Source organism: Otolemur garnettii, unplaced genomic scaffold (genome assembly GCF_000181295.1).
Source record: "Otolemur garnettii isolate 467f Iridium unplaced genomic scaffold, OtoGar3 scaffold00182, whole genome shotgun sequence".
NCBI lineage: Eukaryota > Metazoa > Chordata > Mammalia > Primates > Galagidae > Otolemur > Otolemur garnettii.
Genome location: NW_003852577.1, coordinates 479,302 through 506,605, shown reverse-complemented (window position 1 = coordinate 506,605; position 27,304 = coordinate 479,302). Strand labels below are relative to the sequence as shown.

Here is a 27,304-nt window from a genome sequence, read left to right as displayed (position 1 = left end):
CAGGTTTTCTTTATGCACTAAATATGTCACTAAACATTTTTGCCATTTTCCACATTTTGACAAAAGGACCATATGAGTCTTAGGACCAAAGAGTCATAGGGTATATGACTCTTTGCTGGGGGTCTGAGGAGCACCAGGGAGGAGTGAGAGGGAAAATGATTCAGGAAACAGCCATAAGAGAGAAAAGGCCCTTCTACTTTTAGTGGGAACAAGGCCAGAGACTATGAAGCTCCTGGGGTCCTCAGATGATACCGTGCATTAGATATTATACATTATTTGGAGTAGACTTTCTGCTGAATTTAGGGGTAGGAGAACTATTTTCCAGGAAAATGGAGTTTGGCCCTCACCAGAGTACCATCTTAACACTGAGTATGCTGGAAGGATTCCTGCAAAACTAAAATTCCTTAAATACTTCTCCTTTCCCTTTAGTTCTTCCCCTCACCCCTCTAATATCCACATCAAACCTCAAACTACTGCAGGCAGAGGCAAAGGAACACTGAAGCAAGCAGCTGCCCTGAGTCAGCACATGCAAACCCACACTGCACAGGCGCGCCCTCTGTAGACCTCATTGACCCTGCAAACCCCCCACCGCCCAGACACGCACTTTGTAGACCTCGTGGACGCCGGTTAATCTGTCAAACTTGGAGTACATGGAGTTCAGCATATGCACTATCTGGATAGGCTCACAGGCAGCACAGATGTTAGTAAATGTCACCACGTCACTGAAAAGGATTGTGCAGGTTTTAAATTCTCCTGAAACAGAAATCCGAAACACATGTCAGTGATAGGTGAGGATATAAAATTCTATTAACTCTAGAAATTCTGGACTTGAGTGTCCTTTGAGAATCAAGGACCTGCCCGCACCCTGGGGAAAAGAACTGGTACCAGTTCCCACAGGGTGGTGACTTGCAGACATTTATGGGGTCCTGCTGCACCACATTTACTGAGTGCCTTCTGGAGCTCGTCCTCACACTGGGAGAGTCATACTGCAGGAAGCAGGCAGACAGGCCCCCATCCTTAAGCAGCCCCCAGTCTAGTGAAGGGGACATAAGGGTGAACAAAGACTTCCCATGTCATGGGACAAGTGCTGTGGGAGGACAGCACAGGCGGACTCTGAGTGACAGGCGACCTGGTGCCAGACTGACAGAGACTGGCTGCTGGAAACCAGTGGGTTCCCCTGTCTCTGCACAGTGGAAGCTCTTCCCCCACTATGTGCCCCACTTTCCTCCCACCTCCCCGCCCCCCACAGCAGCCCGATGTCCTGGTGAGGTGGATCCCCCTAGCCCTCTGCTTCAAGTCTTCATGACTTCCATCACACTCAGAATGAAACCCCACATCTTTGCTCTGGCTGCAAAGGGGACCCCAGCTGTGTCCCTGCCTTGTCTCTGGTCCTATGTGTCTCCAGCTCACTTCACTCCGGCCACCCAGCCTCCCTAGGGTTTCTCCAGAATGGCTGGTGCCCCCTGCTGCTTCCTCAGCCCAACACACTCTTTTCTCATTATCTATAGGGTACCAACCTTGCTGATGTCACCAGCACAGCGAGAACTGTCTTGACCACTCTATCTGAAGTAGCACGTGAGGGCCTCCTGTCCTGACCTGATCCCTGGCCTCTGCTCCGTGGGACTTGCATGGGGTGATGCTTTGTGTGGAATTGTGTGTCTGGTTATCGCCCACCTCCCCCTTTGCAAGACAAAGCCCCACAAGATGGAAGACTGCCTGTTTTGACCTCTCCTGTATCCCCAGCTATATCCTACACAGGACCTGACACATAGTAGACACTCAATAAGTGTTTACTGAGTAAATTGAGGCCTCCTTAAACACAGCTGGGGCCTTCGATATTACCTGAACTTCTCAAGATAATTTCCCCTTTGTGGAACTTCCTCTTCCTTTGGCTTCTTGCCTACCATATCTCTTCCTATTCCTCCTACCCTTCTCATCTCCTTATTTTATGTTTTTCATGGGCCTCTCTCCCTTCTTGAATATTTGGTGTTGCCCACGGTACAACACCCCACCCACACACACCATGTTTTCTTCTCGCTGTACACCTCCAGATGAACTACCATCACTCACAGAGCCTGTGATCAGCCCAGCCCACACTGTCACTCCCAGATTCATGCTTCCACTCCAGAACGTTCTCTTGAGCTCTCCCCATTATTCCTAATGACCTCTGGTCATGTTCTGTGGAGGACCCAGCAGATGTCACAAGCTCTACCATTCTATAACTAACGTTATTGCCCTCCCTCAAGCCTGCTCTTATCTCCAGTTCTGTTGTAGGAGAAAACACCATATTTTTCCATGTTAAAAGCCTCAGACTCACCCTTGCCTCCTCTTTCTTACCTTCCCCCTAGGGTCAGTTAGGAAATTCTACTGCCCACCCCCTTTGTCCCTGGGCAGCCCTCGCTCCCCTGGGCTTTCAGTCTCTCTTGAATGTATTTACCCAACTGCAGCCAAAATCATGTTTATGAAACTAGTTGTGTTACTTCCATTATGAGAAAAAAACTTACAAGAATCCTCCCTGTTAGAAGGGAGGGTATTCAGGGGGAACCTCACCTAATGTGCATGATGCAATGGTACATTTCAAAACTATTAAGAAATGAGTATAATTGTGATGGATGTGTTACTTAGTTCAATGTAAGCATTTCACATTGTATATTGAAGCAGTACCCTGAACCCCAGAAATGCATCAATGTATATAGTTATGATTTAATAAAACATAATTAATTATAAAAAAAATCCTCCCTGTTTACAAAATGAAAGGCCATTTCCTTTTCCATGACAGTCAGATTCGTCACCATATCTTGTCAGTACCCCACATGCCAGCATGGTGCAGCCGGTTCTAACTTCCAGGCTGCCTGGCCTTGGCTCTTGCTGGCGCTTTCCTTTCTGGCTGAAATTCAGCCTCCAGGCCCAAGTCCAGCAGCACACAGTTGGAAGGGCACCTTCACCACTCAGCCCTGGCCTGTCTCTCTCTTTTCTGACATCTACCTACCAGTAACTTCCCTGTTGTGTGTGTGTTTCCATAGCACTATATGTGGGGGAAAGAGAAGAGTTTGGGAAAGACTTTTTGGAAGGTTTTCAGAAAGACTTTATACCATTAGTTCCCACCTCTTTTACTCATAAACTGGGGCCAATGTTAATTTGCCCAGCTATATGGTATGGATAACACTTCCCTTGGAGAAATATTGACAAATGTAATGACACAGCTACGTTAAATGTCTAATAGATAACTGGTATTGTAATTGCTCCTTCATGAACATTGGTTTCTTTGCCTTTGGTCCCTTCTACCCTCATTAACTTATTCTGCATATATCTTCAAACCCACAGGCTGTAAACTCCTGTACAGCACTCTGGCATGGAGTCGGTTCACTGGGCATGCTGGTGAAGGAACAAATGCCCGCGGCAAATGGGAAGCAAGCTCAGAGCAATCCAGTGTCTGTTCCTCCATACAGAGACTGCCCTCCAGAATAGTCTTCAGGGGCACCCAGTGATTTCACTAATGTGTGACTGTACAATTTCTAGTTATGGTTAAGAACCCTACTTATGGGGTGATGCCTGTGGCTCAGTGGGTAGAGCGCTGGGCCCATGTACCGAGGGTGGTGAGTTTGAACCCGGCCAGGGCCAAACTGCAACAAAAAATAGCCAGACATTGTGGCAGACGCCTGTAGTCCCAGCTATCTGGGAGGCTGAGGCAAGAGAATTGCCTAAGCCCAGGAGTTGGAGGTTGCTGTGACCACAGCACTCTACTGAGGGCGATAAAGTGAGACTCCATCTCTAAAAAAAAGAAAGAAAGAAAAAGAACCTTACTTATAGTCACTGAGTAATGAGGCCAGTCTCAGAACATACCCTGAAATTCTTAGAGGTTTGGGGCCTGAGCCCCAGACCACACAGCAGGAGGTGAGCGGTGGGTGAGCAAGTGAAGCCCCCTTTGTATTTACAGCCTCTCCCCGTCACTCACGTCACCACCTAAGCTCCGCCTCCTATCTGATCAGCAACAGCATTAGATTCTCCTGGGAGCACTGACCCTACTGTAAACTGTACCTGGGAGGGATCCAGTTGTAGACTCCTTATGAGAATTTAATGCCTGGGATCTGAAGGGGAGCTGAGGATCACACTTTGGGCATCACTGTCTCATATCACTCCCAGATGGGAACATCTGGTTGCAGGAAAACATGCTCAGTCTCCCACTGATTTTGCATTATGAGTTGAATAATTATTTCATTATATATTGCAAGGCAAAAATAATAGAAATAAAGTGCATAAGAAATGTAATGTGCTTGAATCATCCTGAAACCACCACCACCACCCCTCCCAGGCCATGGAAAAATTATCTTTCATGAGACTAGTCCCTGGTGCCAAAAAAGTTGGGGACTGCCGTTTGGAGAACCTAATGTGTCTGTGGTTGACAGACATTTTTATACATATATAATCCATATATCACTCCTGAATATTACTCATTTTTTTTTTTTTTTAAGACAGAGTCTCACTCTGTCACCCTGGATAGAGTGCTGTGTCATCATAGCTCACAAGACCTTCAAACTCCTGGGCTCGAGTGATCCTTCTGTCAACCTCCAGAGTAGCTGGGGCTATAGGCACCTGCTGTAACACCTGGCTATTTTTTTTTTCCATTTTTAGTAGAAACAGGGTCTCACTGGCTGGTTTTTCTATTTTTAGTAGAGACAGGGTCTTGCTCTTGTTCAGGCTGGTCTTGAACTCCTGAGCTCAGGCAATCCTAGGCCTTCCAGAGTGCTGGGATCACAGGTGTGAGCCAGCAGCCTGGCCTTCCATTCTTACTCTCAATGAACAAAGAAGAAAGCTGAGGGGATACAGATGAAGTGAGCAGCCCCAAATCATGTCGCTTACAAGTGACAGTCAAAATTCAAAGCAGCTTCTGTCTGGCTTCAGGGCTTTGCCACCTTGCCCTAGGAGCTGTGTGGGAAGGGGCCTCACCTGCAGCGACCTTCTTGCCCTCCTTCAGCTGGTTGGCCACGTGCTCCGGCAGCATGGCATAGAGCAGGGTCTCTGTTTTCTTCTTTTCGATGGCCAGGTGCCGAGAGAGGACCTGCAGCTCCTCCTTCTTTCTCTCCAGCTGGCGGGACAGCTCCATCTCAGCCAGCCGCTGCTGGTTCAGGAGGATGAGGTCTCGGGTGGCGTCGTGTGGGGCGATGTCGGAGAGGTGCATCCCGTGCTCCTCCAGCTCCTGCAGGCTGCGGAGCTTGGGTGAGCACAGGTACAGGAAGCAGCGCGTGGACTCCATCCGGATCATCTGGCCTTCTCGCATCCAGAGAGAGAGAGATGCAGTGATGGAGGATGGCCAGCAGGGGCTGGGACCAACACTCCAGTTGAGTCACTACCCACACAGCGCACCTCCAGCCAGCTGCACTCACACTCTTTCCCTTCCAGCCAAATTCAGGCACCTTATTTATACTTCCTTTCTCCTCCACAGTCCCATCTCCCTGTTCTCCCTGCCAGTGCTCTTGGCTGCTGCTCCTGACTTCGAGCTGGCCTCGTGTCCAGGGCGTCCACCTGCCCACCCCAGTGCAGGCCTCTCCATCCTGCCTTTAGTCAAGCCTTCTGCCATTTGATGGTATTAACCAGACCTTACTCCTTTCCTCAAACCTCACTTCCTAGGACTTCTCTGAAACTACTTTCTCTCTGAGATTTCCCCTACTTCTTTGATTTTTTTCTTTTCTTTCTTTTTTTTTTTTTCCAGTAGAGTGCTGTGATGTCACAGCTCATAGCAACCTCCAATTACTGGGCTTAGGCAATTCTCTTGCCTCAGCTTCCCGAGTAGCTGGGACCACAGGTGCCTGCCACAACGCCTGGCTATTTTTTGTTGCAGTTTAGCCAGGGCCACGTTTGAACCCACCACCCCCAGTATATGGGGCCAGCACCCTACCCAGCATGCCATAGGTGCTGCCTGATTTTTTTCTCTACATAAAAAAATTGTTCCTTAAATGTCTGTGTTCCAAGAATACCTGTCTTGGTATTCTTCTCTGTTAGCATTACACAAAATATATCTTTTTATTATAAAAATGAGATTACACAATATCTACTTCTTATAATCTGAATTTTTCACTTAAAATATATAACAGATATTCTTTTATAGCATTAAATATAGATATACATCGTCATTTTTGCTGGCTACAGCTATTACACTATATCTTATTTAAATAATAAGCTAACATGGATTATTTTATGTCTAGTTTCTTGTTCCATCCACAACATCACAGTGAAAAGCCTGAGATAAGCCTGTGTGTGCAGTCATAGCTGTTCCTAGACACGTGATCATGTAACACTTAGATAAAGAAGAGATTTGCTTTTAAAGCTTTTATATACCTTGCCAAATGGCCCTTGAGGATGACAGTGATAATTTATACTTCTGTAAACAGTGGGGTTTTTTTCCTTACTCCCTATTAGATATTTACTCATGGATGTGTGCACTGAACTCCCCTTTAATCTCCTCTGCAAAGCTCTTATTTTCTCTTCCCTTGCATTTAGTTCCTACTGTGAGCCAAGCACACTGTTTTAGACATTGACAATACAGTGGTGACTCAAAAATGACAAGAATCCCTGCCCTCAAGGAGGTTAAGGCATGTCTTTCTCAGTTAATCACACCTCCATCACCCAGTCGCCAGCAGTCATTCTCTGCTGTCAACTACACATCCAGTCACAAGTCCTGCCTTAATTACCTGGTCAGTCTTTCCCCTGATGACCACTCCAGGGCCAGCATTTTAGTTTATTCGGCACCTTAAAGCTTGTGCCCTGCGGCAGCTGTGCCCTGCGGCAGCTCCGACCTGGCCTCGTGGGGTCTGTCTTGACCATACTCTGACCCACCCTTCACATGCCTCCAGAGTGATCATTCTAATCCTCAAGTGTGGCCATGAAAAACACTTCAACATGTTTGCGGCTGCGAGATAGAGTTCAAGTCCTCATCTCGTCAGTCTTATCTGTTATCACTCCACGGTACAATGCGCTTGGGTTCGAACATCCCATTTTCCTCTCAAATGTCCCCCAGCTCTGCCTGTGTTCATGCCTGAAGTGCCAAATCATCAGCCTAGCGGAAAGGCAGCTCAGAAAGTGTGCCCCTTCACACCACACAGAAGTCAGAGCCCCAAATGTGAGCGCTAAAACTGTGACACCTGAAGGAGCATCTCCGTGACACTGAATCTGGCAACTATTTCTTAGGTATGACACCAAAAGCACAGGCAACAAAACACACACAAAAAAATTGTAAACTTCTGTGTATCAAAAGACAGAACAGAGTGAAAAGACAATCCCACATAATGGGAGAAAATATATGCAAATCATACATCTGATGAGGGTTAATATCCAGAATATATAAAGAACTCCTATAATTCAACCACATACAAAGAAAAAAATTCAAATTAAAAAGTGGACCAAAGACTCAAATAGACATTCGTTATTCCAAAGAATATGTAGAAATAGCTAATAATAGCATGAAAAGATGCTTAAGTCACTGATCGTTAGAGAAATGAAATCAAAACTAGCACAGGATACCACCCTACACCTATTGGGGAAGAAAGAGAAACAGAAACATCAAGTGTTCCTGAGCATGTGGAGAAATTGGAGCCCCTGTGCACTGCTGTTGGCAATGTAAAATGGTGCAGCAGCTGTGAAATCCTCCATAAATTAAAAATAGAATTACCATATGTTTCAGCAATTTCACTTCCACAGATGTACTCAAAGTAAAGAGGGACTCTAAGAGACATTTGTGTGCCCGTGTTTATGGTAATAGCCAAATGGTGGAAGCAACTTAGTCCCATTGATAGATGAAGGAATAGAGAAAATACGATATATACACAGAGTGGAATACCACTCAGCCTTAAAAAGAAAGAAATTCTAACACATTACGACATGGATGAACCTTGAAGACATTATGCTAAGGGCAACGAGGCAGACTCAGAAGGACACACACTGCATGGTTTCAGTTACATGGGGCCCCTGGGTAGTCAAGGTCCCAGGGACAGACCCCAGAACGGTGGTTCACAGGGGCTGGAGAGGGGAGGAATGGGTCCCCATTATTTAATTGGTACAGATTTTTCTGTTTTTCACAAGATAAAAAAAATCGTGAAGGTGGATGGTGGTGAAGTGTACACTTAAATGATTAAAATGATAAATTTTATGTTCTATAGATTTTACCACGATTAAAACAAAAATAAAATATGTGCTCTAGTTGTAGGTCAGATGACCAGGTTGCTGTATAAAAGACAAACATTAAAATCATACCAACAGTACCTTATGCAATCTGAAAATGTTGGTAACATAATTTTATAATTACATAAATTATAAATTATAGAATTTTATAATTAGACATAAGTATACTATGCACACACACAGAGGATGCCAAAAATGTATATATAAGAAAGGGAAAAACTGTATTAAAATTGTAATGCTCAATGTTTACCGATAACATCTGTTATCTTATGTATTGTATTTTGTATCTTTTGTAATTACAAAAATTAAATGTGATGAGGCAGCACCTATGGCTCAAAAGAGTAGGGCGCCAGCCCCATATGCTGGAGGTGGTGGGTTCAAACCCAGCCCCAGCCAAAAACAAAAAAAAAAAAAAAAAGAAAAAAAAGTTAAATGTGACTTGAGTATTAAAATTATAATACAGTTTTTCTTAAAAAATATATATACATATATATACTTTTGGTGCCCTGTGTGTGTGTGTGTGTATGTGTGTGTTTCACTTATGTTTAAACCAGAGATGGTTGAGGAAATAAATCACTTAAAAATCAGACCCAGTATGTCAGAAAAAAAACTTGTTTTCAGTATAGCTCCCGCCCCACTTGTTAAGAAATTGGAAAACTCCACTTCTTGGCTTTCTGATCAGCCTAGACAGGAAGGGTGCCGGGGAGGGCGAGTCATTACCTCGGAGTTCCAGCCTGGGCCGACTCCTCCATGTCTCAGGCAGCATTCCCCTTCGTGTCCTCAGGACAAACTGACAGTTGATAAATTTGCAGATGCTGAAAATGTTGAAGGTAACTTGAGGATGAATGATGGAGAAATACTCATCTAATCGAGCCTTCTGGGTTTGGAGTCCTGGCACAAACCTCTGAATATTCACTCCAGCTTGCTTGATCCTCAGCTATCCAGGAAGGACAGAAGTGAGACTGGGGAAGGGAAAGCCTCATCCCTCCAAATTTACCCTCGTAACTAACAGGCTGGCTGTGTTTCGCCACAGGGAGAAGGGATCCGTGATGGAATAAACACCATGGAAGAAGTAAATACTTTTTAAAATAATCATATTTGCACTAATGTCTGAAAGAGAAGAGTACAATATAGGAGCCCTCAGAAGCATATTTCTGACTAAAGAGAAACCGAGGTTAAAGCTCTCAGTTGCACGAATAGCTCTTTCTCTGCACTGTGAGACATAAGTCCCTCTCTCTCTCTCTCTGTTTCTCTCATTAAGTAATGAAGAAACTAGCAAATTCTGTAGCATTGAATCTGACACTCAGGCCTGGGTGAAGGAGCCCACCAAGGGCTGGGGAGGCACCTTTCACTGCTGCCTCCAGGGAATACACAGAAGTGAAGTGAGCACCTTTCACATAAAATGTCCAAGGCCAGCACCCTGTCCAGGAACGCTCAGCCTCCCTGGCCATGGGGACGCCATTAGGCTACAGAAATCAATCTTACTTGGTAATGAATACATATCATTAAATTTCCTATTATTCTGTGCCCAAAACTTAAAAGGAGAGTGGGAGTTTTTTTAAGTAGCCCAGAATTTAAAATACCAAGTAGTGGCAATATAATAATACCCTTGTGGCACTGGGGAAAATTGAGAAACATTGCTTTATAATTCCCTAGTAATTTCACATAGAGGTATTTGTTTATCTCAGATTGTAAATTCTTTGTGGGCAGAGACCACCCGCAAATGAATGAATGTCACAGACTCTGTGCCCGGCAGTTGAAAAGCATGTGATAATGTAATGTGTTTATGGATTCAAATAAATACCAGAGGAAATCATAAGGGGTGAAAGCATTTTAACTGATTTTGATGAAATTCGTTTTGCCTGATTGTCCTTTCAATGAGTTCATAATTGATTCAGTTGACACACATTTTATCCAAGGAAATCAGTAATGACCAAACGTAAAGGGGCTTGCCCATAACCCTCACGGCACAGTGGAATCGACCTCTGCCCCATGAGAGGTTTGGTGGGACTGAGACGTCCATGGTGGCCACAAGGACAGTGAGAGTCACAGTTAGAATTCCACCTACTCATTGCTACTATGTTCTCTTGTCTCTGTATGTAGTGAATTTTATTGTCACTCCTTTCCCCCTCTTTTTTAATGGTAAACTTTCCCATTTATTCACTACTTCTAAGCTCTCTTTCATTTTTATCAAGAATATCCTGCATGCTGGTTTCTGGAGAATTCCCCAGTATGACAAGGAGGTCAATGGTCCTGCAAGGCTAAGCCTTGTTTCCCAGCCTCTCCAGGACTTGAAAGTCCCCATGAGCCATAAAAGACTGTAAATCACGCTCCCGTCCCTGGCTTATCCACAACTGCCAGCTGCAGAGGGAGAGTCTCTTACTGATTCATCAAACACAACGTGGAACGGGAAAGCATGGCAGAATGTCTCCTCTCCAATCCACAGCCGCTCAGGATAGACCGGCTCAAAGGTGTTCACAAGATGCTCTGGACATAGAAAAAGAAAGTCCCGATGAGTGGCAGCTCCTGCCACCACCCTCGCACAGAGCAGAGCTGGGGACAGGGACAGGATCTAAAGTGTTTGACAGGCAAAGTGCAATCCCCGCTTTTTGCATGGGCTCCCTCAGCGTCTCCAGATGGCCACAGCAATTCTTCTTCCAAATTAAAACAAACAGAAAACTTGCTACCAGGTTGAGAAGCCCTCCTGCCCCCTGCCAAGTTTCTGCCCGCCGCTGAAGAGTTTCTGGGCCAATTGAGTATGTCTCGTCAGGAACACAGAGTCTGCATTGAAATGGTGACAGCCAGACAATGAGCAGAGCGTGTGCACTGAGCCCAGCGTCAGGGACATTTGCCATGGAGCTTTTTAGACTGACAGTTTGGGGTGGCACATGAAAATTTAGCCAACAGTCCTATTTGGCAGGGGGTAGAGATTCAAAATGGAGCCTTTTTGATATGAAAATCTCCTAGACAAAGGATGTCAACTGTGTATTTGACTCACTTGCCATGGCTTGAAGGACACAAAATGCAGCCCTTTGAGCCCAGCAGACCTTCTCCCAGATGCGTGTCACCTGGCCCACGGGACCATGACAAGGAGCGCCCTGCTCCCCTCTCCCAGCGGGTGGGAGCCATTCTCCACACTGGGGAGTCAGGCGCTAATTGTTAGACTGGTTTGGTATCCACAGGGGCACCTTAGCAAGCCTGATGCCTTCATCTGGGGAGCTGGTGGATCTTGTCCAAAGTCACACAGCTCCTCAGGGACAGGGATGGAAACTTTCATCATGGTCCTGGATCTCACGTCCTCTGCGTGACTGGATAACCATGGTTATCACCCAGGGATCTCCAGTCCAGACACACGTCCTAATGGAGAGGCTGAATACAGAAGAGGGGCTGTGGGAAATTCCTCGTCCCTGAAAATACATCAGGACCCATCTTTCTTCTCTCCGGAGTCCTCCCTGACAACAGGGAGGCAGACAGTGTCTCAATGTCACCCAGCACAGTTAAAAGGGGTAACGAAAGGCAAGGTAGAGTCTGACATTTTAAAGTTAAAAACCAGGGCTCGACAGACATCGTCACTTCATAATCGCAGAGGGCTTGGCTCCACCTGTGTCCACTGGCTGCCACCCTTGAGAAGGAAGCCAATGCTCTGCCGTAAGAGCAAAGTTTGGGAGAACAGCCCACTCACCTTTCCCAAACATGACTATGCTTTTCACAACACCCCAGGGAGATTTCTTCATAGGACAAGCAGAGATGATTGAATATCTCTCCTTCATCCTAAGGAGAGCTGCCTGGCGGGCCTGCAGACAGCAGGGAGAGAAGCATCATGTCACATGACTGAGGGGTGTCCAGGAGCAGAGGGACAGTGTGAGGACTTATGAGATCAACTCTACCAAGATTTTTGGGCTCCTAAGATTTTCTTCTCTAATTAATCCTCATTAATTTGAAATTTGGAGCTAGTGGCATATTTTTCAATCCCCTGTAGTCCCAGCTATTTTCTGGGAAATCTGCTGTTTCTCTATCAAAAGCAGAAATAACTTTTTTTTTTTTTTTGGAAGAGACTGGGGTCTCTATTTTGCCAGGGCTGGTTTTGAACTCCTGACCTCAAATAATCCTCCCTCCTCAGCCTCCCAAAGTGCTGGAACTACAGGCATGGGCCACTGCACCCAGCCACTAATAACTTTTAAAAAAAAATCTCAAGAGGTGACCAGGATGATATGATCCAAGAAAATCACTGGTCAAAGATTCTCCAGTGAATAGACTTGAAGATAGGCTTAAATGCTCTCAGGAATCACAGACTGTATCTAGGTATTTATACAAGCTACATGAACACAGAAAGCTGTACACCCTACATGTGGTACATAGCCAGGCAGTGGTCACCCTACAAGTCACAACTGAAGTGGCTGAGTACCTTAAGTTGACTCTGGACACATGGCTGTCTCCAGCTGCAGAAGTGGGCACTTGAAACAGCAACTTATTTTAGGGGGATTGAAAAATACGCCACTAGCTCCAAATTTCAAACCCTTCATGCCTATAGATATAGACATAAATATATAAAAAAATTTAGACAGAGTCTTACTCTGTCACCCTGGGAAGAGTGCCTTGGTGTCATAGCTCACAACAACCTCAGAATCTTGGGCTCAGGTGATCCTCTTGCCTCAGCCTCTCAAATAGCTGGGACTACAGGTACTTGCCACAGTGCCCAGCTATATTTTTTCTATTTTTAGTAGAGACAGGTCTCACTCTTGCTCAGGCTGGTCTCAAACTCCTGACTTCATGCAATCTACCCACCTTGGTTCCCTAGAGTGTTGGGATTACAAGCCAAGCCTTCATAACAGTATTTTTATAGTTAAAATTTTCTAGCCCTAGATATGACCCAGAAAGCCTTTTGGTATATTTCCAGTTAACTTTAACCCAGAAGTTCTCAATGGGGAGGGATTTGACCCTCTCTCTCCACTCTGTGGATTCTTGGCAAATTCAGGGGACATTTTTGATTGCCACAGCTGAGGCCCAGAAGGAGGGGAGCAGGGATGCCACTGAACACCCCATGGTGCAGAGCACGGTCCATCAAGCAGAGAACTACCTGCTCTGAGAGGTCAACAGAGCTGAGACTGAGTAGTGTGCCTTCACCTCGCAGGAGAAGGACCGGCCCATCCTGCTGTTCACTTCCATCACCCCACGACTGGCCGCCCTGCCTGGGTACTGTGCTTTCTGGGGACAGTGGGCCCAGTACCTGGCACTCTCCGTGGGCATCCTGGCTGCCTCGTAGCCTGTCTGGCGCTGCCTTTCTCATCTTCCTGCAAACCTTCTGCACAATCAGAAATACAACATGCTCCTTCTTCCCTGTCCTCTCCACTTCCTCACTCCTGTCAAGGATCTCCATGGTCACATCAAGGGCAAAGAAATCTTTGGCCACAGCCTCAATGATACCTGCAGCAGAAGGACACTTATCAGGAAGAGATGACAGTCAGCAAAAATCATAAAACAATCAAACTTCACAAGTCCTGGTGAATATTCCAATGTCCACCAAGCCCAGGCCTGGCCTCAAAACAGGCAGCATAGGACAGCTAATGAAATAAAAATATGTTAGACATATCTGGACACCAAATTTCTAGTTCATCATCTATTCATTTGCTTTTTTATTTCAGGAAGACATTTAACTCATTAAACGAATGAACTCTGGAGATCATATAAGGAAAATTCAGTAAAGCATTAAGGATTAGATTTTTTAAAATGTTCCTCTGGGTAGATTGCTTGAGCTCAGGAGTTTGAGACTGGGCTGAGAAAGAAGGAGACCCAGTCTTAAAAATGTGTTGAGGTGGGTGCCTGAAGTCCTGGCTACTTGGGAAGCTGAGGCAAGAGGATCACTGAGCCCAAGAGTCTGCAGTTGCTGTGATCTAAGACACCACAGGACTCTACCTAGGGTAACAAAGTGAAACTCTGTCTCAAAAAAAAAAAAAAAAATCTATCCCAGTGTTGTAATAGAAAATATGGTGGAGATGCATGAAGATGTTTGCCACAGCCTTGTTAATGACAGCAAAAGATTAGCAGCAACTACAAGTTTACCACTAGGGGATTAGGTAAGATAATTACAATATGGAAAATCAGCCATTTAAGATGTGGTTTTAAATACAATGCAGAAACATGGAAGCATGCTTTTTCTACAATGCTAAATATAAAGTTGATACAAAATAATGTATGCAGAATTATCGCAACAAAATTGCTCTTCGTGGAATGTTGGGAACTTAAGGAAAGCTCCAGGACATCAAGAGTAATGGTAGAGATGGTACAGTCAGACCCACAGTGGGATATTAGCCAGCTGTAGGCTTTGTGGAGAGACCTTGCTGACTGGAAGGCTCTCCAGTTGCCTGGTTAGGCCACCCCATACCTGGTACAATGTGGCACAGCCCATTTCTATCTGAGTAGTAATGGAGCAGCATTTTCCCATCCACAGCTCTTTCCACTCGAAACGATGGTGCATTCATCTCCTAATTAGAAAAATACAACACATTTTTCCCAATGGACACAAGTTGTTTAAATTATGCTTTTGAGGTATTGTGAAACAATAGTATCTATCCATTACATCACACAGAACTATATCCCAAACCTCTCTCCAATCACATTCCAGGGATGGCTAACCAGTTGGTACCAGGAAGCCTCAGTGAGTCTCTGCCATGTTGGCCTGTGACCAAGTGACTACTGGCATCTGTTCTCTTAGACAGATCAGAAGCTTAGAGGAATTTTCAAGTGGAATTGATGAATTAATTTCTTGTTCTGGAAGGATAATGTCATCTGTGATGTTAAGTTGCACGTTTGTAAATGAGAACCCATTAGGACATATTGGAAGAAATCTTCTTCCTCTAGGAATAAATGTTGGCTTTCAAGTGTCACCGTTTCATAGCAGGTGAAATGTAGATTAGGAAGGAAGGATGAAAACTGCCTGGAGGAGTCTCTAAAAAAAGCAACTTCCTCTTCTTGGTTAACAGGCAACTCAGCAGCCTGGACACACAGCTGGGGTCTGAGAGAGGGGAGGGAGCAAGGAGGTGGATTCCTTCCTTTGGCCTCTTCCACAGTGGAGGTTGCTTGATAAAATGGGCTTATTTTTTTCCCCCTTCCAAATACTTACTGTATATTTCTACAAGTGTATGCATAGAAAAAGTATATATGTTTGTATGTATGTGAGTTTACGTCTTGAGAACATGGGGTGGCACAGACAAAAAACATTTGATAAAATAGGAAAATAAAAGTTAATTAAAAAATTCTATCCTATCCTCCATAGTGAAAATAAAGTAACAGGACACAGAGAAGCTGAAAGGGAAACCCACATGCCCCTGCTCCAGGCCCTTCCACCTTCAACACCAGCCCAGGCCACTTCCCAGAGATGCTTCCAGAAGTTCACACCAACTCTCTGAATAATACAATTATATTTTTATTTCTTGATTAAAATGGGGATTTTTCAAAGTGGAGAATCTGGGCAAAGGGAGAATAATGAGAACAGCCCAGAGTGTGGTCTTTGCTGACAGACATACCTGGCTGTGGGCTCTGGCCTGACCACATGCCCAGGGTGTGTGGGCAGTTAGTTGACCTCCCTGGATCTCTCAGTTTTCTCAGCTGAATAGCAGAAAAAATAAAATCACCTAATGACAGGGGTGCCAGTGCTTAGAAGGGTAAGAGGATAAGCCAATGTTTGTAAATTACTTAGCTCAACACCTGCCTCATAATTGGCACTCGATAAAAGTTAGGTAAAAAATGGCGAGATTAAAGGCTCATTTATAACCAGAAATGTATGTCTTAAGGGCACTGCCAAATTAATTACAAGGCAGGCATAATGGACAAATCAGCATTATTTTCTTTTATTATTTTTGCCTAAAGAGATAATCTATAGTACTTTGCCCAGTATAATGTATCATAGCTGTCAGGAATAATGGCATGTATTTTATTCTGAATTATATACCACAATATTTAAATATTTTATGTATCTCATTATGGTGACATGTCCTCAGCACCTCACAGAAGGTCTATTGTACTACTTTTCTAGTAATACTGCTTTGGCACATGGAGGGTGGGCTAGGGAGGGAAGCAGCCATCAGAGGAAGGGTAGCGGGATTGGGTATAAAAATAATGAACTTGGGACTTCAGAACTTGAATTCTTTTCATTCTCATTTATCAGGGTGATACTAACAGGGTGAGAAAAATATCTGGAACACAAAAGATAGTCCATAATTTTTCATTTAATAAATGAAGAAAGAATTTCTTCTCCAGAACTGTGACTCAATATATTAGCTAGATTTCAGACAAAAGATGTAATATTGGAAAATACTCTATCATGAACGAGTACTGAAGTACTGTCTTGTTGTGTTGTGCCAATTATTGTAATTTTAAAACTGGCCATGTTGAATAGAGAGAAGGAGAAGAGGGGAGGAGGAGCGTCATGTTTATGGAGTGCCTTTGCTGGGCTGGTAACAATGCTAGTGACTTTTACGGCCCGTTTCCTTTAAGCCATACATCACTATAAGATGGGCTAAGCAGGAAAACTCCTGTTTAGTTCTTTTTCGCTCTTAATCAATAAGTGCGTGATAGATAGTAGGTACTCAGTAGATATTAATTAAATAAATAAGTAAAAAGCTGACACTCAGAGACAGCAGATAACTCTCCAGGTCGCAGAGCCAGTGAGACAGCCCTGCCGCCCCCCAGGCACTGCCCTTCCCACTCTGTCAGGGAGTAGTTACATCTAACAACAGCACGTGCCCCACCACTTACTCTACTTGAAGTCAATTAAGGTTTCCAACTTCTGAGTCCTTATCTGAAAAATGGAGAAAATAATACTTCTCCCATTCCATGTCTGTAAGGTCAGACTCATAATGCTCGATGAGCCCTGAACACACAGTCCAGTCCGATCCTCACGGCAGCCCTGCCAGGGTGGTCGTGAACATCCAACTTAGAAATGGTGTGGAGGGCTGGGCAAACTGTAAAGATCCCTAAGTAGAACTATAAACTACTTCTTTTCTTTTTTTTTTTTTTACATTTAAATTTTTTAATTTAATTTTTAATTAAAATCTTAACTGTATACATTTATGGGTACAATGCGATGACTTGATATACAATGTGAATGATTTAACTGATTAACCATCACCTTGCTTATTCTTTGTTATAAGACTTTTAAAATTTACTTTTAGTTATTTTGAAATATACCCTTGCTTTGTGCACTTAGGTGAGATCCCACCAAATGCCCTCCCTCCTTCCACCAGTCTCCCTCCCAGAGTCCCTTCCCCCTTTTCTTCTTCTTCCCTCCCCCTTACTAGACTATATTTGTAAAGTAATAAAGCATTGCCTTTTCCTGTCTAAAAACTGAAAGGGAGTCTAAGCTTTTGAATTTCCAGTGATCTTAACAAACAAGAAAAGCAAGGAGAGAACTCCAGAAGGACATCTCCCAGCAGGGAAATTAGTTTCTTAACACCTTAGTCGGCCCCTGCAGGCTCATCAGAGCTGGATGGTTTTCAATTCTGCCTCTTGGCTCTTCAGATACATACATGACATGAATCTGGCTGAAGAAGCTATTCATCAGCTCTGTCCAGGCCAGGAAGCCTTACGAGAGCTTTTGCAAATCCTTGGAAACCTGATTGCTTCCCAGCCTTTCATCCCACCCCTACATTTAAGTCCAGACCCTCACCAGTCCCCCATCTGAACAGGCCATGCCTGATCCCAAGCTGGATCTCTGTAACCTGCCCTTCTTTGATTTTTGTCATCCAGTTTATAAAAGAGGTCAACAGGTTTTTATTTTTCTTTCCTTTCCCAAAAGAGCTCATGGGCCCACTGTCAACAGATACAAGGGCCAGCTACATTTCCCTTGTAGCTACATCTCAGTTTGGGAGAGGCGGGGAGATGGCCTAGAATGTGGGGGTGCCAAGACAAGACCCCAATGGCCTCACCTGATAAGACAGCGCCAGGTAACTGTGGAGGGTGTCCAAGTTTTCAATAAACTCTGTGAGGTTTCCTCCCAGGGTCCGCAGCATCCTGTCATAGCCAGACACCTTACAGAACTTAAAGAAGTATTCCCCAAAGAGTTTCAAAATCGCTTCCATGGAGACACCTGTGCAATCCAAAGCACATCCCTCAAATAAAACCTCCTGCAAGGTGTTTGCACTGCCCAGCACAGCCTTCATTTATTTCTGAGGGGTTCCCATCCCAGCTGCGACACTTACTGGGTCACTTTCCTCATCAGTAAAATGCCAATAATCACATCAATGTCACGGGGCACCAGATAGGTGCTCAAGTCCTTCCCAGCTTTCTTGTGGTCTCCATGGCAAATATATCCCCATGGTTCAGAAAGGGATGTGGAACTGCTGTAGCCCCTTAACTGCTGACCCTGGTGCCCAGAACAAGATCCCCTGTGGACAGGGCAGGTGTGGTCCTCCACAACCTACTCATCACCTCCAATGTCTTTAAATACAACTGCCTCTCACGATAAGAGGCTACCTGTGAGAAATAACTAATATGCAACAAAAAAAGATCCCACCAAAGTGACAGGATCTGATTTACCCAAAAGATGCTGCCAAGCGCCTGCACTGTCTGCCTTTCTCTGCTGGCCTCCCTGGAGTCGGACCTCCTGTGGGGTACAGGACTCCTCCCATCGCTCTCTGCATACATGGCTCTGAATATCCCAGATCACACTGGGTTCTCTCTTGCTGAAGGCTGCATTTTTATCCTCCCCAACTTGCAGTGATTACAGCTGGCAGCAATCTCATCCTACATGTTTTCTGCCCTGGACACCAAGTGGGTACTTGATGAACACCTGGGGATAGATTTGCACCACTGGGGGTTCCCCAGCCCCCTCCTCAGTCTGTGTTATTGGAATAGACATCAAGAGATCATTTGCTTTATGGGAGAAGCAGAGAATATTTTTTAAAGAGTATTTTATAGTTTTTGCAACATCCATTAATCAGAGTCATTTTACTCAATGCTCGCCAAAAATCTTGTAAGGTAGGTTGTCTTAGGATTGAAGCTCTCCTGAGCAGCCTGCTGCTGAGTCATCTTTGTGACTTGACCTCACACGGCAGTTTTGAATAACATAATTATCCAGGGAAAAAATTAACCCAGTAACATTTGAGCATAGTATTTAGACTGCTGTGTCCTCAGGCCAAAATCAAAAAGAGCTTTAAACAAATGTTCGACTGTAGTCAGCAGACCTCCTCATCACAGCAGGGAAGGCTAGCAATTCTGAAATGGGTTTCTGAAGATTCATAGATTGAGCATAGGGCTAAGTAGACTGCGGGTGGGGGGAGTCAAGTGTCTCACTATCCGAGAATGAAGTCACAGTTATGGAAAGAGAAGGAACACAATAGACCCTGTGGCACTGGATTAGAAAGTCTACCATCCTAAGACAATAAAACTCCATCATGTTTAGATAGATAGATATAGGTGAGTAAGTGTGTGTGGAACATCTACTGTCCAATTCTATCCACTTTTAGGTGGCCTAAAGTCAGTGACACCCCAGTAGCAGGGAGCTTCCCTAGTATCCAAATCTTAGTTATACAATGCCATTCTGCACTAGGAGGAATCAGGGCTCCTTGGAGAAATGGAAGATTATGGGACTGGGGCAGGAAAAAAAAAGTGAGACAAGACTACAACATTGTGTCATTCCAGAAAGTAAAAAAGTGGTCAAAGAATGATGGGGACGTGTCAAAGGGCCTGGGGTAGTCTGGAGCAGCTCCCAGCGGCTGAGTCTTGAAGCATTTGGGCATCAAAACAAATAATGAAAGTAAAGGGTTGCAACCTATCTTAAAAATTAAGAATCATGAGTCTACTGACATAAAGGAATGAAGGGAAGAGAAAAGTTTTCCTTATAATTAGTCTTTCCAACTAATAATTGTAAAAGAATAACATATTTTAAAATAATATACTTTAAAAATCACATTTGACTACCATCACAAGTACCAATTCAGACAAGCATCAGAAATAAGTGTTAAAATTATGGAAGAGAGAGTTTGAAGCAGCAAGGTGTTTACATAGTCTGAAAGTATCACCATATAAGATACTAATTATAAAGGGAAAAAGAGTAATTTTACAGTGGTGGCACCTGGTAGACTTCATCTTAATCCGGTGACCCAAGTTAACACCACCAATAACAGAACAAATTAACATAATCTGCCTCCTTATGTTATGAACTGGGAAGGACAAAACATGCCTTCTGTGGTCCTCCTACCAAGAAAGCATAACCTGAATTATATCATGCGGAATATCAGATAATTCTGAATTGAGGGACATTTTACAAAATTATTTGTGAAAGTTTTCCAAAAATACTGTCACAAAGATTTGGCAACTGCTCCAAGCTAAAGAAGACGGAAGAGGCTCGGCAACTGACCTAATTCACGATTCTCTTTTGTTCTAAAGGACATTCTTGGGTCAACTGGGGAAAATCTCCACAGTGTCTGTGGATTAGATAACAGCAGCGCCTCTGTGTTCGTTTCCTGGACTGTCATTACATAATAGCACTGTTAGGGCACACGTTTCCAACATGCTAACAATATAGGGGAACTTACAAAGAGCAGGGTAGAGCCAATGTGGTAAAATGTTAGCATTTGGGAAATATGGATGAAGAATATATGGGGATTCTTTGCACTAGTCTTGCCAATCTTTTATGAGTTTGAAATCATGTCAAAGTAAAAGGATTTTGCTGATCGCCCTAAAAAGACCTCAGAAATCTCACATAATAAGATCACAAAGACCAGACTTACCCATGGCCAGCTGAGATGCAGAGCCCGCGTCTCTGTAAGGCTTTCAGGGCGTGATTATTATATTTTTAAAAGTCTTTATCTCATTAGAGGAGACTCATACTGAAGTTTTTATGAGTAAAATAATGGGAAACCTGAGATTTGGTTTAAGACATTCAGCAAAAATGAAAACAGAAAAAGAGTGGAAGAATGAGAGAGATAAAATTAGGTTGGGAAAATATTGATGATTAGTGCAGCTGGATGAAGGGTGTGCAGGCTTCAGTACACAATTCTCTCCACATTTGTGAAGTTATTAAAAACTCTATTAAAAAGTGGTTGTAGGGTGGTGCCTGTGGCTCAGTGAGGAGGGCACCGGCCCCATATGCCGAGGGTGGTGGGTTCAAATCTAGCCCCAGCCAAACTGCAACTAAAAAACTAGCCAGGTGTTGTGGCAGGCGCCTGTAGTCGCAGCTACTCAGGAGGCTGAGGCAAGAGAATCACTTAAGCCCAGGAGTAGGAGGTTGCTATGAGCTGTGATGCCATAGCACTCTACCAAGGGCAACAAAGTGAGACTCTGTCTCTACAAAAAAAAAAAAAAAAAAGTGGTTGTGATTGAACCTGCCACCTCTGGTATATGGGCCCAGCACCCTACTCCTTGAGCCACAGGTGCTGCCCTGATTCTTCTTTTCTCAATAAAAGATTTTGTTAGCAGGAAAATAACTATCACAAACCATCTACCCTTGGCTTTCAGAAGAGGTATGGAGAATTCTAACAGGCTTTTAAATGGGAATGATGCACAAACTCCAGCTTTTTGACTTAACAAGCTTGGCCCTTCCGTGCCTCCAGGAAAGTTTACATCTTGCTGGGTCATAGCACAGGGGACTGGAGTAGAAGTGGGCTTCCAGGACTGGGGAGTAAAGGGCACCTGCTGAATCCCCATGGAGACCTGCCAGGGGGTACAGTGACACCACAGCCACGTAGGATGAGCCCCCTGGGCGGGGGAACCCATTCAGGGCAGCCCTCTTGTCAGCCACCCCACCCCATCACCCGAGATGGAGGCAACAAGAGCCAGTCCTCATGGAGACCGTCCTGCATCACCCAGAAAGGTGTGAGCTGTTCCACAAAAAGGGGAGTTTGTGCCCTGTGGGTGACAAAATTTTCCATTGAAAGTGGGTAATTTTCCCCCAAAACTTTGGTTACCCAAAGATTAAGCTTCAGATATCTGGAAAGAACCATTCATCTAGCATATACTCCTCAAATGGTACCACTTACATCAGGCATGAGAATAATATTTGGAAACATATTTTGTGAGTAGGAGAAAGAGGAATTTAAGAAGGGAGAGAAACAGCTACCCATGTTGATACTGTAGTTTCCAAAGAAGCAGCAGACTAAGCCTGGTACAATCGGATTTCAGATATGGTGGTAAATTGATTCAAGCATAGAGAAAAGAAAGAAACAGTTCACAGCAGCTCAGGTGGGTTGTCCCCTCAAAGATAGCACAGTGCCTCTGAAGCCTGGTGATTAAGACACTGCTCCCAGCAGACCCTGTGGCAGCAGAGTCAGCCCAACCAGAAGTCACACAGAGGGCAGGGGCTCTACTGGGTGGCCAGTGGTCAGGAGGGACAGGTACCTTGTTCAGCACCTACTCCAGTAGGCCCTTTGCGCCCGCAGTTTGATTCCATATTGAGGATGACCCTCTGAGGTACCGTGTCACCCGCAGTGTGCCTCAAGCTGTCTTATTAGGAGCTAGGATGGCCCAGGGACACATCCAGTTCTGTCTGATTTCACAGCCCTCACTAGAGACTTTGTTGGCTTCTCCTCTGGCCTGTGGGTTTCAGTGCCAGAATCACATTCAACTGGTTGTACAGCCCGGGTTACTTGGCCCATCCCCTGAGGCGTATGATAAGGAGCAAATGTTACAATGCCTGCTTTCAGGACTTTGTAAATTTTACATTGCTCTTCTTATTTTCAAAGAGGTAAGTGCAGAGAAGTTGACATTTGCTGATAGCTGTCGAAATGCATGTGACAATGGGTTTCTTAGCAAGCAAAGTCTAGATGGACACAGCTGTGCCAAATGGCTGTTGTGTGTTGTTTTGAATTTTGTCACTTCGGATCACTAATAACCCACTTACACACTAAGTAGGCACTTATTCATACACAGAACAATTCCTTATGTGGTGCTCAACCTACCATCTGGTCCTATCCTGAATTATGCAAACAAGAAAGCACAGAGCCACGTGGCAGCAGAGAGGTCTGGAGAAGCCCCACCAATTGCCCCTAGGTGGGGAAATTGCCTTCTGGAGTCCACGTGGAAACCAAAGCCCTCACTGGTAGTGACCGAGCAGGCTTTTTTCTTTTTCAAACAGAGAAGTTAGGTTCAACTGGCCAGTGTGTTTAGCTCAACAGTAGAATGTCCCTCCCGAGGTCCCCCTGGGGGCTGAGCCTCACTGTCTGACTCTGAAGAGTGACCACAGGCTTCCCAGGCCAGACTGACTGCACCTCTCGTGCGTGGATTTACTCAATTTTGCAACCCAACTTTTAATTTGAAAAATGCACTCACCACACTTAGCTACACTTTCAGATATAGGTCAACCGATGTTATGGAGACAAACAACAGGAAGACAAAAGACTTCTGACGTTCAAAGCTAGATAAATACTTCGGCTTTGGGGAGAAAGGTGACCTGGGGAAGCCCACACATTGGCCTGTATGTTGGTTGCAGCTGCTACATGTATGTGGGTGGAAATATGCCTTCAGCAGGGCAGGTGCGTGGTGGTGCCCCTGCTGAAGGCACAGCACACCATTCAGCGTCTGTGACCACACACAGCTGCAAATGGGCACTGGGGTGACGTGGAACGAACAGAGCATTTCTTTTCTTGAGATCTAAATAATCATTATTGTTCTTGTACCAGTCTACTAGGGGTGCGATAACAAAACAGCACAGACGAGGCGGCTTAAACAACAGCAATTTATGTTCCCAAGTTCTGGGGCCAGAAGCCCAAGATGAAGATGCTGACATAGCTGATCCCGAGGGAGGGCCCTCTTTCCAGCTTGCAGACAGCCATCCTCTCACTGTGTCCCCACATGACCAGCAGAGAGACAGTACCCTCCTACCATAAAGGCTCCAGCCTCCATGCCCTCATTTAAATCCAACTATTTCCCAAAGGCCCCATCTCCAAATATGAATTTTGGCCAGGATGGAATGGGGGGCCCTTGACTGTGTCCCTAACAGTTCTTAAGTAAAATTAGCTGTTTTAAATCTTGAAAAAAACCTGTTTGTTAAAGACCCATTCTCCAGACTAGAACAGGAGATGACAAACTTCTTTGCAAAGCATAGATAGTAATTATTTTCAGCTTTCTAGTTCATATGGTCTCTGTCACTGCCACTCAACTTGCCCTGTAACACATACAGACAGTGCGTAGACAAATGGACATGGCTAGGTTCCAATAAAGCTTTATTTACACACACAGGCAGGGGCCCCAGTCTGGCCCATGGGCTATATGCGGTTTGCTGAGCACTGATCAAGGGTTTAGAATGTTATTTTTTGCCACATTTGAAGTGAACAACAAAGCCTGTCTCTACTTTGAAGGGACAACATCTGGAGGCACAAACACAGAAATACTCAGGCCCTTTCTTCAGGGCCAAGAGTTGGCCCCATCTGCTGACCCCCCCCCCACCTCCCACCCCTCACCCCCGTAAGTGCCACGCTTGATGCTAGGTGCCTCACAGCTCTCTGATCTAATCTGCTTCTTCTCATAGCTCTTGAGGCCTCATTCCTTTGGGAGGAGGAGGTCACCTCAGGTCGAGTCTAGCCCAAGGTCAAGAGCTGGTGTGACAGAGCAGACCCCAACTTCTTACTCTCCTTGTAGGATAACAAGAGGTCCTTTGGCAGAGGGCTAGGAACTGAACAGATGATATAGCATGACACAGCCACCACATTCCCCTGTGGCTGGGATCCTTTCAAATAACATCAAGAAAAGACAATAAAGGTGTGCTTAATTTCACCGCTGATTTAAAACTTTTTTTTTGCCCCTTTTTATTTTCTAAGCTTTGTCAAAATTCAGTTTTTTTCAGGTGAAAATTAGTCTCCTCTCATTACAGAATTTGCATTTAGTGATTTTTATGCTTCCCTGTGCAGGAAAGGGAGGGACAGTAACCAATGCTCTTGCTCAGCTGGACAAGAAGGGGCAGGTGGGGACCATCAGGCCTGCTGAACTGTGGCCTGGCAGGGTCGCACCTGGGCTCTGCTGACGCAGAGTAATGCATATTATGGCCAAGAAGAGGCCTGTCTGTGTAGTTTGAAAATGCATATTTAACATCAAATCCTATTTCCAAAGTATTTTTTAAAATGATCCTTAAGAAAATAAAACAGGAAATCTCTTTGGCAGGTGTGTTAAACAAGAGTCTGGGAGGCAGCAAGGCCAGGTGGCTGCTGGGCCCTGAGCTGGGGCCACAGCCAGGAGCAGAGCAGAGCCCAGAACCTGGGTCTCCAGCCCCCAGCCAGAAGTCAGATTCCTGCACACAAACTTGAGGCCACCTGCTCTGTGATAACCCACCCTGGTGTCAGCTGTGGGAGGGGAAAAGGATCTCTGCAAGTCCTCCCAGAACAGGCTGGACAGGGTGGGAACGAGGTTTGTAGGGACCCCTGACACTCCCCAGTTCCCAACCCAGCTTGCTCAAGGAATCTCTCTGTAAGCTTCTTTGGGAAGGGGAAGGGGGTGTCATGGGGAAGGCCCAGCTGTGATTGTTGGGGGGTCACATGAGCCCTGTCTGCCAGCGCCTGCATTGTTCCTCAAAGGCCACAGGGAGGGAGCACCCAGGCACTGTTGCTATTCTAGGAGCTCAAGTCCTAGGAGCTGGGAGTAAATGAGCCTCTCACTGCTTGTCCCTACTCCAGACTCACACACAGCCTGTCTTCTTCTCTCCAGATGTGCAGGTGTTGGGCGACCAGGAGTTAGTGCAAGTCTGATTGGAAGGTGGGATCCTACATTCCTCCTAGCTCTATCACCCATCATCTGTCAGGCCTGCTTGGCTCGGAGACTCTAAGCCAGTCCAGAAGGGCCTGATGGCGGCAGGTGGCCCAGATTTGGCAGGAACCACCCCTTGCTGGAGAGGACTCTGGTCACATATGCAGCTTCCTGAGCCCCAGTGCCTTCCCCTCCCAGAGACTTTAGGCCCCTCCCAGATGCAGATCCTTGGAAGGCCTTCTGCATCCAGACCCAACTATGGACACAAGGAGAGACCCAGATGTCAGTCAAACTGCCACCTGGAAAAAAAGGAAAGGCCTCTGCTCTTCAGCCTCAGGTGCACGGGGTCAAAGCTGGCCCTGTCCCTTTAATCAGACAGTTTTCTAAACTTCCAAGGGAAGGGAAATGGACTCAGTCCCTCATGACCCATCTCTGCAGTGCTCTGGAGAAGCCGCTTGTCCCTGCAGGCTCAGCACTGACTGGCAGCCGCAGGGTGTTCTCAGGGGGCTGCTGGGCTGGGCATCATGTGCCTGTGAATGACTCTAACCTGTGCTCCTCCTGAGGCTATCAGGTCAATTCGCTGAGGCCGGAGGCTCTGAGAGAACCAGCCCAAGCCGCAGCCCCTGCTGCCAGGTTTTTGTGGGTTGCATAGGAATGAGCTTAGATGCCCAAGCAAATGACCAGGCCTCACCCAGTATTTCCAATAGCTCCATCCCAGGGGGTCAGGTGCCAGGCACAGATGCCAACCAGCATCTGCCTGTGACAATCTCTAGACGCCACCTCACACTCTCACAGTGGCCCAGGTCAGCACTGCCCGTGAGGAGCAGACAGAGTGGGAGAGCAGCCTCATCAGGGACCCTGGGGGGACATCCCCTGCTTCTCATACAGCAGGGGGCCTGAGACTGTGGAGGCCACCTGCTCTTCCCACCCGCAGGACTGTGTGCTCAGTGCTAGTGAAAAGAAACACCAAAAAAAGGAGAGTGTGCTGGGATGATGAGTGTCCCCCACCAGAACTCATGTTCATCCAGAACCTCAGAATGTGGCCGTGTTTGACAATAGGGTCTCTGCAGATACAGTTAAGGTGAGATGAGGTCACACTGGATCAGGGGCCTTAATCCAGTGGCTCATGTCCCTATGAGAAATCCACACAAAAATACACAGGAAAGAGGGTCACACGGATGACATGTCCATATCAAGGACCACAGGCAACCACCGGGAGGTGGGAAAGAAGCCAGGGATGGCTCTGGAGGGACTAACACTCCTTACTCGTGGTTTAGATTTCTGGCCCCCAGAACTGTGCAGGGCCAGTTGTTTGAAACCACCTAGTTGTTGGTACTTTGTTTCAGCAGCCCTAGGAAATTAATATGGGAAGGAGGAAGGGAGAAAAGAAGAAAGGGAGGGAGAGAGGTGGGATGGAGGAAGGAAGAGAGAGAGGGAGAGAGGGAGGGAGGAAGGGGGG

At 45.5% G+C, this 27,304-nt stretch overlaps 1 protein-coding gene across 1 annotated transcript in view; it reads right to left on the bottom strand.

The window, feature by feature from the left end:
* Positions 1–27,304, bottom strand: part of LOC100957802 (guanylate cyclase soluble subunit beta-2-like) — a 54,143-nt gene that overhangs the window by 10,821 nt on the left and 16,018 nt on the right. Inside the window, 8 exon segments of the mRNA XM_023507438.1 lie at positions 605–753; positions 4,948–5,268; positions 8,896–9,112; positions 10,559–10,662; positions 11,858–11,969; positions 13,403–13,599; positions 14,558–14,657; positions 18,099–18,259. Coding sequence (XP_023363206.1) covers positions 605–753; positions 4,948–5,268; positions 8,896–9,112; positions 10,559–10,662; positions 11,858–11,969; positions 13,403–13,599; positions 14,558–14,657; positions 18,099–18,259 — 1,361 coding nt within the window.